Below are 13,892 nucleotides of genomic sequence, written 5' to 3'. Positions count from 1 at the left end.
AAAAAAAAAAAAAAAAAAAAAAAAAAAACCTGGCAGAGTTTTTTGGTTTTCATTCCTCAAAACTTTCCCTGACAAAAGCTGTAAATTTGGGATGTTTTTCCATATCAGACTGGCTATACAGCTGTCCTCATGTTCTGCAGGTAGTAAAAAGGAAATAGTTCTTACCTCTGCCRTAGATCTCGATGCCAGAATGGAAGACACCAATCCCCAAGGTGGAGGTGTATTCATTAATCCAGTACTACAGTAAGAGAAAAGCCACATTGGGAAGCGTTAGTAGAAAAGAAACAAATTGTCTTGGTATTGGGTATAGCCCCATCTTCCTAACTCCTCYTAAAGAGAAGAGCCATTTTGAAATTATCTTCAGACAAATGAATTGTGACTACTTACAGACCAACAGCAGCRAGCACTGTGTTTATTCAGTTGGATGGGTTTAGTTCTCCGAAAAATGCTCATCTGCTCGTTTCCACCTAAGGCACTAACCTGTATTAAGATGCAACTGGACCTGAACCTGCAAAAACCCAGATGCTACAGGCTGTGTGATTATTCATCTATCTTCTTATTTAAATACCTGACACTGAATCAGTTTTATTAATTTACATGCCTTGTTTGATCTCCAAAATCAAGAGTAAGAGAATCCCCAGTAATTTTCCACACATCTTTTTATATCACCTCCCAACACCTACTTATTATTCATTTGGTTTTAAGCAAAGTTCATAGAGATGGAGGCAAAAAAAGAAAGAAATAGCATGGTAGTCAACATTTTGCTCAGAAGCACCATATACTATCAAGCACTGATTTCAGAAGAGACAAGGGCTTGATGTTCCAAAATTAGGTTCAAGGTGACCAAAATTTCCTCCAAGTCAAAGTCAAATTTTAAGCGGAGCTGTTAAGTGACTCCATTGCTCTGCAGCCCAGCACTTTCCTGTTACATTTGGAGCAGAGAAACACTGCAGTCCGGAGAAACACTGCATGCATGTGATGCTCCTCCACCAAGCACTGCGCAGGGCCTGTTTCCACCACACCGTGAAGGACAGTGCAGACACCCAAACATGTTCCAGCTCAGCTAATTCCAGAGTGGGAAGCTGTACAGCCATGCCAGGGCAATGCTGCATTGAGATAATTAGCCCTGCTCAGCACCAGTATTTATTAGGTCAGCTGCAGAGCTGCACTGCTACAGAAATGATGTTTTCAGGCTCTGAGGAAAGTGCCCATGCCTGGTAGATTTACAGTTCACTTACAGCTGCTGTGCAGTGAAGATACATCTTCTAGTAACTCAGAGCAACTAAATGCTAGTTTTAATCTACCGCTGCAAGGAAAGTGAGTGCTGTTCACATGTTCCTGTACAAGGACATGACAGGTTCATAAAACTAAAATTCTCTTTTGGGTCTGGTAGCAGCTTCTTGTGGAACCAGAACAAGCTGCACCTTCCCCGTGTTTGGTGTCACGGAGATGCCATGGTATGAGTAAGAACCCCTCTGCTGTCAGGCAACCACAGGTCTGGCATACTCCAACTACTGGGCTCACATTGCTTACTTAGGTATTTATGATGGCTGCAGTAGCCCTGTAAATCACCCTGAAAATGTTCCCTGCAAAACCACTGCTACTGTGAAAAAACACAGTAGCTTTGATATGAAAGCTTTAGTCCCAGATCTGACTTAATATATGGCTAATCTTGATATCTTAAACCATGTCCCCAAAAATCCTTGCCTCTGGCAGTAGAGCAGTTCCATTTCCCTCCAGAAAAGGCTGTAATGCTTCTTATTCGTTGTGAGCTTTTTTATCACAAATTGTTGCAGGAGGGCAGGAAACCACCCGACCCCAGCTGGACCTCTGCCCACTGCTCTCTGCAGACCTTGTGTAACTTCCATTTACTTCCTCACTTGAATTACACAAAGTCTTGTTYTTAGGGTCAGGTAGCTCTCAGCCTGTGCCAGTTGGGACAGCACATTAGCAGTGAACTCTGGGTCAAACACCATGCCCAGTGTTTAGGTGCCCTTGCCCTCTGCTCCCCTTCCCAACAGCTCTCTGTTACCTTATTCTCTGTAGCAGGAATATCCACACTTTGACTGGAGAAAGAGATAGAGGTGAAGGCCACATAGAACACCAGGGGACAAAAGYCTGTCCCCCCTGTTCAGTTCAGTTCTTTGATCTCCCATATCTCATAGAATCATAGAATCTTTAAGGTTGAAAAATACCTGTAGGATCTAATCCAGCCATCAACCTAGCACCACCACCATGTTCACCTCTAAACCATGTCCTCAAGTGCCATACCCACTCATTTTTTAAATACGTCCAAGGATGGTGACTCCAACACTTCCTTATACAGCCTGTTCTAATGCTTGACAGCCCTTTCTGTGAGGATGTTCCTAGTATCCATTCTGAACCACCCTCAACACAAATTGAGGCCATTGCCATCCTGTCATTTGTTGTTTGGAAGAAGAGACCAACCCTCAACTCACTGCAGCCTCCTGTCAGGYRGTTATAAAGAACAATMAGGCACCCCCTGAGCTCSTTTTCTCCAGGCTAAACACCCCCAGCTCCATCAGCTGCTTCTCACAGGATCTGTGCTCCAGACCCTTCACCAGTTCCATTGCCCCTCTCTGTACTTGCTCCAGGACCTCAGCATCTTTCTTGTAGTGGAGAGCCCAAAACTMAGCACAGGATTTGAGGTATGGCCTCACCAGCACCCAAGTACAGGGAAAGAATCACTATCCTGTTCCTGCTGGCCACACTGCTCCTGATACAGGCCAGGATGCTGCTGGCCTTCTTGGCCACCTGGGCACAACCTGGTTCATGTTCAGCTGCTGTCCATCAGCAACCCCAGGTCCTTTTCTGCYGGGCAGCTTTCCAGTCCCTCATGCCCCAGCCCGTAGCACTGCCTGGGGCTGCTGTGACCCAAGTGCACAACCTGACATTTCATCKTACTGCACCTCATACAATTTGCCACAGCCCATTGATCCAACCTGTCCAGATCCCTCTGCAGAGCTTTCCTACCCCAAAGCAGATCATCATTCCTGCCCATTTTGGTGTTGTCTGCAGACTGACTGAAGGTGCACTCACGGGTTAACTCCTCAGATAGTCTCAGGTAGCCTCAGTGGGCTTCAGACAAACACTGGTTTCTCAAGTCCTGCTGAAGCAGCTCCCACATGATGTGGTAASTAGGTTGTCTTCTTCCCTCAGGCTAAGCTATTGTCTCACGGCAACAATACAAGCAAAACATGCCCAGGTCACGCCAGCTGCTTTGCTTAGAGAAATAACTAATAGGAAGAGAAGGGAGACTTTTCAGATTAGAAATGCTTTTGCCAGTTACCAAAATCAGGGCTGTCTGCAGAGSCTCATCTGCATCAGGCTTTACATTTCAAACAAGGAGGTTAAACTGAAACACTTGCAGCTATGGCTTTTTTCAGACCTGATCACCTCACACATGCAGAGCACCGTCAGATYAAGCCTGCCCTGTCCCCCAACCACTCTTGCTCGCAGCACAGAATATCAGCCCCTGCAACCCATCCTGCCCAGCTTCAGGAGCAGAGGGCCAGGATTCAGGGCAGCACTGTAAGCACAGGTGATGAGGAGGCTCCACCACAGATAAAGAAGAAAAGAGCAAAAGTGTTTCTCTGTCTGATGTCAGGTATTGCAAGATTATGACCATCACATGGACATTTCTGTATTTAAATGGTGCATTTTTCAGTATTGATTCCTTTAATGAGCTCTTACGGACTGAAGTGCAACAACCTCAGCCATACCTGAAGTTGAACTGAACAAAGCTATACTGATTTAGTACTTTCTTTCAAATAATTTCAATCACACACGGCTGTTATTGAAGTGGGGTCTGATTTGCACCTTGGTTGTACTGACACAATACTGATATGACCTACTACCAAGCCCAAAGTGCAAGGCAGATCTGAATCATGGCTGTACCGTCCTCATGTCACCCCTGTCTCCAGGGTGCTGTAGAATCTGCCTCCAGTGTGTGACTGAACTCACAGTGAACGCCTCACAGCACTTTGGCACAGCCCACGGCTTGTCTCGGGAGGAAGCCATGCTAAAGTGAACATGTCACTCACTTGCTGAGCTGGAAAAAAGAATCCAAGCCAGATTTGAAACCATGTTTGTACACACATGCACGAGCTGGCCTTGTTTTCTGAGGGGTTTGCAATTCTGGGTATAAGAACAGCAGCAACAGTCAGCAAATGCTCATCTCTGGAGAAAATTGGTTATTGCTTAGATTAAAAACAAAAACCTGGAGCCTGTTCAGTCAGATGAAAGGAGCCAGAGTACTGAATACAGCAGTATCTTAAAGGGAGTTGTGATTCATGCCTGCATTGCACACTGCCTGGAAAATTGTGCCCTAAACCATACACAGAGGGACTTGGAGCATTCTGTCTCATCTCCATCTTCAACAGAGACAGAGAACAGCTCAGATGACAACAGAGGTGGGGAGGAAAGCTAACCAGGTAATAATCACTTTATAACAGCAACAAATAGCCCAGAAGTCAAAATTCAAACCCAGAGAAGAACCTCTGCATTTAGTCTGTACTTTATCAGTTAATAGTTTTTAATGAAGGTCCCTGATGAAGTAGAATTTGGACATATTCAGGTTTTTTTTTTTGGTTTTTTTTTCAGGTTTCCCCTGATTTTCTGGTGGTTTGGCTCAGAGATCACCAGAAGAACTGGTGAGATAGTTTAGATTCTGGGAAATACTCTGAGTCAGTTCTTGTGTTACTCACTTCATTTATCCATCACACAGAGTAGAAGTAAAAATCTTACCAGAACAGTGAACCATGCCCTAACTTTCCAGAAAGGAAAGAAAATAAAAAGCTTCCTTATATTGATATGCTTCTTTTAGATGCAGAATGGAGAAGCAGTTGATGTGATACTGGCACATTTTATCAACCTGGGACCTTTCAGAGCAGGAGGTCCTAGGAACTCATACCAGAAACATGCGTTTCCAGATAGAAGTGACCCATCCATGTTCTGCCATCAACTAATTTCTGCCATCAACTAATATTGTACTAAAACATTGACGTTTCTGTCACTAACTCTTGCTTCCCTACTTCAGACCTACTTCATTATTTTCCACGGTGTGTCACCAAAATCTTTCCTGCATCAATGTGCAGAACAGTTTAATTGAACAGCTCCCGTGATGCTGGAGACAAGACCTCTTGTGAGAGTATCTCAGATATTCTGAACACTTGATAGTTTCTCTGAGCAGCCAACACACTAGGCAATATTCCATTTATCACCCCAAAACAGACAGTATATTCCACTCCAGCGAATCCATCCACTACTGAACAGATGCTAAGCCTTCCTTCCTTATGATYTGTATGAACATATAGAAAAGAAATGCACCAGGAGTTGCTAATTAAATCTGATATCAATAAATAGCTGCAAGCTCAGAGTACACAGTGTCATGGATACTTGCCAAGAGCTCTACTTTCTCCAGSTATCCACAATTGTCTGACACAGGATCCAGGCTAGAGAGAGCTTTGCTCCAGCCTCSTCTGGTATGACCACACACTACTGTGACCAGACACCTTTACCAAGGATGGGTGCAGATGAGGAACCAGTAATAAACTTGACTGCAACACTTCTCAAAGCACCATCTGCATAAAATTCAGTAGGGCTACTTCCTTTCCCCTGTGAGTTCAATGTCAGAGCTTTGTTTCTGGGAGAAAGGAAAAAAGGATGTGAGATAGAAGTAAAGGATGGTGAGATACAAATGATTTTTTTGATATTTCTAGGAAGCAAGGAGCATATTAAGGGACTTGTATCAACAKTGGGCCAATAAGAGACTGTCTGCCCTACTGCCTGAACTTGATTTTTATCCTGTCCCCTGTGCCTGTCCCCTGCAGTCAAGTTATCTAAGCAGCCCCATGCAGACATGCAAAGGACTGTGTGTCCTAGCAAATGCACTGATCAGTCTCATCTCAAACACCAAGGGAATCCTCTGCAGYGTTAAATCTCAATACAAAAGGCAGTTTTTAAAGGCAACATCAGACTGATGAAGGAGACCTGCTAGGGAACATCAAAGTACTAACTCAGCATTATGTCTTGAGATGCATTGATCCAGAAATTTGAGAGCACAAAAGATGAAACTGGAGGGGAAAGCTGGAGTAAAACCAGCGAGTAAAATCCCAGCGGTTTACAGCATACAGCCAGCAGCTCCAAATACATCTTTGTAAACCCAGATCCAGAATCTTGGGCCCACAGAGGTGTAAGGAGAGGGCCCAAACACAGATCACAGATTATTCCCCAAGTGATGCTTGTAGGAGTGAAGGAAGCTTTACTTCAATTACAGACAYGCAGGACAGGGAGCTTCCTGCACATCCAGGGCTCTTCAGTCATATTGCAGCAGTGCTCACTTCTGTTCCACAGCCCCAGGCATGCACATAGTCCTGCAATATGTCCCAGTCCTTCTGCTGCTCACTTCTGCCCTAGAGCTCTAGTGATAAAAACTCACGATCACGTGGGATGACGTCAAATCATACAGCAAGGCTACTGTTAGCTGCTTTTCTTTAGCAATTTGGTGAGACCCAAGCTCATTTCAGTGTGACCCATGTCTCTTACACTCCATTCTCCAGGCATCCAAGGCTTGTGTATCTATCAAGTCTGAAATGCTGTTTTCCTAATACACTGTGAATACAGGCAAAATTGGAAAAGATTTAAATACACATGGATAGAACAGCAACTAAATAAAGCTTAACCAAGTATCGAGGAGTGATGACACAGATTTGTCGGATACTTTACACCTGGGAAAAACCACCTCACTCCAGCACACACAGAACATGGTTCTTCCCAACTGAAAGATCATCTCCTGTGTCAGGTCCTCTTCACTGTTGGCAAAAGCTGTCAATCTGCAAGTCATGGACCAAGGTGTGACTRCCCATCAGGTCACTCCAAATCCAACCAGCCAGAAGCACCTGCTTTAGCCAGGCACTTTTAATTTTCAACTAAAATTCCAGATAGTGTTTAAGAAACAAAATACCGCAGTAAGCAGGTCTGTGTTTACAAACAGGCTCAGCCTCCACTTGCAATAGGCAATAAGTTTCAAGTCTCAAGACAAACAGTTCCCAGGATGTGGGCATTGACCTGCTTGCAAATAACCCAGCTAACAAAACTGACGATGGCTCAAGAACTACAGATTTTCTTCGAGGAGAGCATTCAAGTACTGAGAAATCTGCAGCTTCAGTGCAGCCAGAGAGCTTGATGTAGCTCTGGTGAGGCAGGGATACAGGATGACACAAGGGCCCCACTCCATACTCGAGCTGGTACAGGAGAACTGGCTGAAGAACAGACATCCAAGGAGCAGTCACACTACAGACAGAAGACAAAGACAAGGCTTCTTTTGGCATGCGATTGTCTCTGCTCTGCTGCACTTTGAATGGAAGGAGCTTCTGCTGAGGACACTTCTTTACCCTTCAGCTTAATGCACTCTAATAGACCAGGAGTTTCCTGGGAAATGACAACCTGATATTTAAAAGTGATACAGTTAAATGTATTCCCTCTCACAAACCCACAGACACTAAAAGAAGAGACTCAAGGCAAGATGTTCAGTTGCAGCCTTGAGAGGACTGACAGGCYAAGCCTCCATGGGACTGCAACAGCCAGCTCTGTCTCTCAACTCTTCTATTTCAGCCAAGTTCTGCCCTATAAAGGATCTTTTCCTCTCAGGTTGGGCTAAATACATTCCTTGGCTGTCTCCTCAGGAAGAATTTTGCCACAGTTTACTGTGGCTTTTCAGACATCATTATAATATATCTGAATTGCCTGATGCATGAGCCAACAATAAAATCTTTACAATCATGAAGCATAAAGAGCTTATTTCAGAGGCTTCCAAAATGCTGTGTGTGGATTAAAAACTGATGCTGCTGCTGAGRGAGATTGGAAATCTACTTAGGCTTCAATGTTGTGACGCAGTGCGATTTTACTGGAAGAATACGAGGACAGAAGAAAATATTAATCATGCTGTGGAAAGGAAACAGTAARCATTTCAAAAGTTAACTTTTGGGTGTAACCAGAATATTTTTAATTAAAAATCACAAATAAGATTTAATTGTCACAGTGGAATACCTCAAGCGTTTCCACTAACAGCCTCATCCTATAAATGGCAGGCACAGTTYTATCTCAATATACTAGTATTACTTGAAATCTCCTACAATTTTCTGCTTTCTTCATTACTGTTCCACTTTCTACCCTGTTACATTGCTGACAGATGTTGTCCTGAGCAGAGCTTGCCTCCTGCAGCTACATCKGTGAGGCATTTACAAGTTTATGCCTGTGTAGCTTTGGCTTCAAGCCATGCACATCTGAAGCTGCTGTTCAGAAGGCAGCTGACCTGGTGTGCTCTGCTTTAAATACAGTTCCCTTGCTGAGGAGAGCAAACAATCACCCAGATTGCATTTTGGTGCTTGAGCAGGAACCTGCCTTACCCGTGGAGACACAGGGCAATTAGCTGCCTAAATTAAACAACTAYTTTCTGTCCCTGCAGAATGACCATCGCTGTCTCTTCTGTTTGCAGGTTCACACAAAGCAGTGTGAGGGTTTGTCACACCAGCCCACCAGCACAAGGTTTGTCACACCAGTGTGACGCTGATGGCCCATCCTGCCTGTCTGCATTTTGCCAGGACACATTTCCCTATATTTCATTACTGACTGTGCCTGAAGGAGCCTGGTGAGCAGGACTGGGGTGAGACTGGGGACACCAAACAGAAGTCACTGGGGTGGGGGGAGTTGCTGAAGTATATGCCAGTGCCAAGAGCCTGTCCCATACCGTGATCTTATAAGCAGCCCTGAAGAGGGATTTTATCCATGCTATTGCACAYCACTTCATGTGCTGTATCCCCTTAGTGTGGACAACTTCCATGACAATCTTCATCTCYAGTATATAAAGGCAGAAAAGAAGCGTGTCCATTTGCAGGATTACACTGAAATGTGTTCACTCATGGAATGTGTCTGAGAAAATCACGTGTTAGAAACTTACTGAAGTGATAATACCTTTGCCTTAGACACATTCACAATGACAAATTGAGAGGTATTCAAAAAGAACAGCAGCAAAATGATCAGGGAAGTGATGAGACTGACATATAAGAATTAATTCAGAAGAGCTAATAGCTTGGCAAAGCAATGACTGCRAATGACAAATCTGCAAACATTTGAAGGGCTGACATGAATTATGGGAGAATACTTCTTAAGAATGATACAAAAGATTCAAGTAGGAGCAACTTGGCTTAAAAAGAAGAGACGTTGACTAAGTGCTTAGAAGTTTCCTGGCAGCAAAAATGAACAAGAAAACATTTGTATGACTGAAAGCCAGATATTGAGAAAGCCTTAGTGTGCCTGTGCAAGACAGGATATTGAATGGTCTGAAATGTTTTCCTCTGCTAATGTCAAGGAGGCTGTWAAGATTCTCAGCTGAGCATATTTCATACCCTGCATTGTGAACCCTCAGCCCAGAYTTCAGAGCGTGCCAATAAGTAGGCTTCTCATCAGAAAGGATTCAGGTGAGTTGAAAAAAAATACAAGGGAGATAAATACCCAACAGCTTGGTTCAGCAAGAGCTCTCTGAAGCACAGTGCAGATGCTTTGGTCTGGAACTAGATTGGCCCTGACATATCTGGTCAGCAATGTGGCCTTAGGGCTCTCTGACCTTCGTCTTGCAGAAAGGATGYAACTTAAAAAGGAGAGCTGCAATAACAAATAGGGCTGTTAAACGATTTTTCAGATGTGGAGTAATGCTGCGGCCCTGCTCAGACCAAGAAACATTACCATCTCCTTTTCTTTGTTGGTAAGGATCCTTTGCTGTCCTCTGCRGACCTGTAGGAGAGTTTCTCTCCAAAGAAGAGACAAACCCCGTCCTGATGTCCAGCATTACAGAGGGAAAACAGACATTCAGTGCATCCTTCGAAAATGCTCTCCAGTTGACACATCAGTGCTGCCCAGGCCAAAGCAGCCGCTTTGTTCAGAGACCTGGGCTGCAGTGACACGCACCCTGAGTCCTCCACAGATCAGCTGACTGACAAGTAGCTCTAGCATATCCCTGAAGTGCTGTAAAGCACAGTTCATCTCTGCTGTGGAAGATTATTAGCAGAGATTTGAACTTCAGTCTTTCATACCCAAGATGAASACCCCAATTACCAGCCATAGCTTCTCCATCAAAGTGATGCATGCACATGTAAACAGCTGTAGCAGAAGAGAGTGAGAGCTTGATGCCACCACATAAGCCAGCAGTTAAGACTTTCCACCAAAGGCTTGTCTAGATCCCTGCTCAGGTTCCTAAATTTCTCTTCTATGATAGGAAATGCTAATATGACACCGATTCTCCCTTATTGACTTGCCCTCCTTTGGAATGTTCCTGCCTGGACAAACACAAATACCCACTTTTTAGTTAATCCAGGCACATTAACAGTCCATAAACAGTCCACAGCAGAGGCAGATTTCTTGTGATCTCTTCTTGGGTTATCTAATGAAAACATCCAAAACACAAATCCCTTTCAAGCTACAGTAGAGTTCGAAACAGCCTTCACTGTGCTGTTTCCATTCATAAGTACTTCAGGAACGAAGTTCTACTTATCAGGATACAATTCATAGCCACAGCCACCAGAACCTTTGAGGGAGAAAATTAATACCTATGACAAAAGATTCTGTCTGCTCATCCCRTTAACAGGGCTTCATGGCTTGGTAGACTGGAGTGCTCATTCATTTTTCTGAATGATGTTTTGTTTTCCATTATCCTCTGACAGTGACTCACACCTGTCAGGTGATCCAGACAAACACACTCCATCTTCATTTCATATCATAAGCCTTGCTTACCTGCCAAGATCAGTCTGCCTTTTCTCCACACCATATCTAGTCAGTGGTAGAGGAAGGGAGGATCATCTCCACAATTTCCAGGCTGTGACCACCCTGCAGGGATGGGATGCAATGGACTAACAATAAAGCCCCTCTTATGTCACATATGACCTTGAAAATTTTGACCAGCTGCATGCAGGCCACATACTGTTTCTTTCATCAGGAACATTCCCTGAAGTGGTACCACCTGAAGGCATGCTGAGCTAAAGTAGCAGTGGGGAGAAAACTCAGAGATGACTACCAAGTGGAAGGAATACTCATATTTGCATTGAAATCCAATTTATTCCTGCTCCCAACAAGGGCAGCAGCCTCCTAGATATACAGGGCAGGGACATCTACTGTCTTTACACCAAAAAAGTGTAAGAAACTGGTTAAAACAATTTCTGACTTCTGCCAAGTTTCTACATAGGTAACTACTTGGAAAAGATTGAGGTAACCACAAAACAATTGCAACTATGGAGTAAAGAGTTCTTTTTGTTCCATCCCATTAAAGCAGAGACTCAAGGTAGACAGCAAACAACTTCAAAGAAATCTGTAGGCTGGCAGGATTACATTTGTTAGACAAAAGCTAACATCTTCAATAGAAAAAAAAAATTAAAATGAGAGGCACAAAAACATTAAAGGAAAAAAAAATCATTGCCCAAAAAAAAACCAGAAGTAAAGTCTTGGGTTCAAACAGGAGGTGGAAGCATATTTGAACATCCACAGACAAACTGGTGACAGTTCCATCACTAGGATGTCCAACAAGGACTTGAGAGGTATTCCCTGCTCTGCTATGGACATACTACAGATTCACTCGGGACCAGGTCAAAACTGAAATTTCATCAGCATGATACTACATTTACATTCAAGACTTTGATCCTCTTAATTCTTCTTCAAATTCCCATTTGCCCTGAAGTGTTTGAAACCATCATTATCAGCAATCCAAATGAAAGACCTTCCCATTCCACTGTAGTGTGAGTCCCATACTCAGATAAAGGGAATCCCCAACAGAGCTGAAGATCCCAGCTCTCYTTTCAAACACTGATTGTTTGCTGCTGGGAGTCCACAAAGTAGGACTCACGCTGGGGTTCTTAATGGCAGCATTAGCACCTCATAGCTAGGAGTTAWACCTACCCACAGGTGAATCTGGATCCTTACAGAAAAAAAATTAAAAAAAAAGAATGTAATATTCCCCAGATCTTCCCTCTATGCGAGGGCTATGGAAGGTCAAAATTACATGCTGTACAGGCATGTAAATTCTCACTGCCTGTCTGATTTCCATTCACTTGCCAAAACCAGCTGTGCCTGTCCTGAGAGACAGCAGCAGATAAGAAAAGAGCAGGGTAGGGTCTGTTTGCACCTAAGGAATCTATTCTCCATGCTGGCTTTGGTGGCACATGGTCAAAATATCTCATGTTGCCCATGAGAGAAATTGACTGCATGCCACTAACATTACTTTGCTGTCACAAAGAAGAAAATAAATCAATATTTGTCTCCAAGCTTCTGAGAAGAGAATCTATTCTGCAGCATAGTTGAGGGAAGCCCTTTCCCAATATGTGCTGAGTTTTTTTTTTCCTGGAGAGGTTCCAGGGGCCTTGCTTGGCTGGCAGGGTGCCTAACAGCTTAGCTTAGAAAAAATACTGGGAAATACAGCTTCCTGCAGCTCACAGCCTGTCCTTTTACCCTACAGTGTTTGCCCTGTCTCAGATAAAACTCTTCAAATACAGTGCCAATTTCATACAGTGTCRCATCTCTCTGCATTGTCTCCTCACRGAAGTAAATGGATATGTGTGCATTTTTGCCATAACTGTATATTCTCTCTCTGCTGTTTCAGCACAGCTACTGAAGAATCGCATTGCAGTGGTATCTCCAGATTAGAATTTAAGGGATAAAACAGAAAGCAAAGAACCTGAATACAGTAATGATAAAACGCTGCTGTGCCATGGAGATTGAAATGCATCTTCCCTCAAAACCCACTTCTGCTGTTCTGAAGAAGGGAAAAGAGTAAAACAGCAAAGCAAGGAACATTTCATTGAGAAGGGAACTGTCTCAAGAATGGGCAACTATATAATCTATCTCAATGCCAAATTGGGTTGTTGGAATAATTATCTTCTACAAAGCACAAAACTGATAYAGAAACAGCAATCAGGGAAGTTCAGACAGAAACTTGTGTATAACCCATGACCCAGGGACTTCTATGCTGAGTGATTGTAGCACTGTTTAAAATGACCAGAGATACTAGATATGAATAGTTTAGGAAATAAGTAACCATTACTTATTGTTGGCATTTATCGATTGGATGCTGACAAAGTGTTTTCAGGACACTTTTACCACCTCCCGCCATGTGAAGATGCAACAGAATGATTAATACATGCAGCATCCAGCCTCTATGGCTGGAAACAAATTAAAAAGCAGTGGGAGTGTCTTAACAACTCTGATAAAGTGTGCTCTGCTTTGGTTTGGCTGGGAACTATAGGAGATTTTTTTTCCCAAGGATTCCCTCTGTCTTTATTTAATGAACAGCATTGGATGTGCAGCTCCAGCAGCATTTAACAGCCATCCCTTGCTGAAAGACAGAGTTATCCTTTGTCTCTTCTCCTTACCCCCACCTCACAAACAGCATAGCATGTGTCGGACTGGCATTCAAGCTGCCCTAAATATTTCCTTTCTTCTGGGCACAATAATTTTACACTGATGTTAAAGCAAATCTTCCGTGCCAGTCTGCTGTATATGTTGTCTACCTCTAGAAACAGACCTGAAATGACCCCAGAGAGTCCAACAATTGGTTCCTTCATGGACTGGCACCTTACAGTACCTCCACATCTGAAATGTACCCAATGAGCTCAGGGATTGAAGGGAAAGAGGGAAGATAAGAAAATATTTCAATAAGACCAAAAACAAGAATTTGCTTTATGTAACAAGTTTCCCTGAGAACATTCCTCCCTCCCCCTCTTCTTGCCACCCCATTTATATTTTTTTCTATAAAAATCCATTAAATACTGCAACTACATCTTGGCTCCTACTTAATTCAGTGAAAAGAGAAAGGGTTGTATATTTGTACC

The 13,892-nt window shown here is 43.4% G+C and overlaps 1 protein-coding gene across 1 annotated transcript in view; it reads right to left on the bottom strand.

The window, feature by feature from the left end:
* LOC130572430 (deubiquitinase DESI2-like) overlaps nt 1-13,892 on the bottom strand; it is a 54,395-nt gene that overhangs the window by 22,214 nt on the left and 18,289 nt on the right. The window contains exon 2 of the mRNA XM_057364129.1: nt 166-238. Within this exon, the coding sequence (XP_057220112.1) occupies nt 166-238 (73 nt within the window). The remainder of the gene's footprint in view (nt 1-165; nt 239-13,892) is intronic.

The sequence above is a fragment of the Malurus melanocephalus genome, unplaced genomic scaffold, assembly GCF_030028575.1.
Source record: "Malurus melanocephalus ecotype Western Australia unplaced genomic scaffold, MMel_1.1 scaffold_2, whole genome shotgun sequence".
Classification (NCBI taxonomy): domain Eukaryota; kingdom Metazoa; phylum Chordata; class Aves; order Passeriformes; family Maluridae; genus Malurus; species Malurus melanocephalus.
This window is presented reverse-complemented; position numbering and strand designations above follow the sequence as displayed.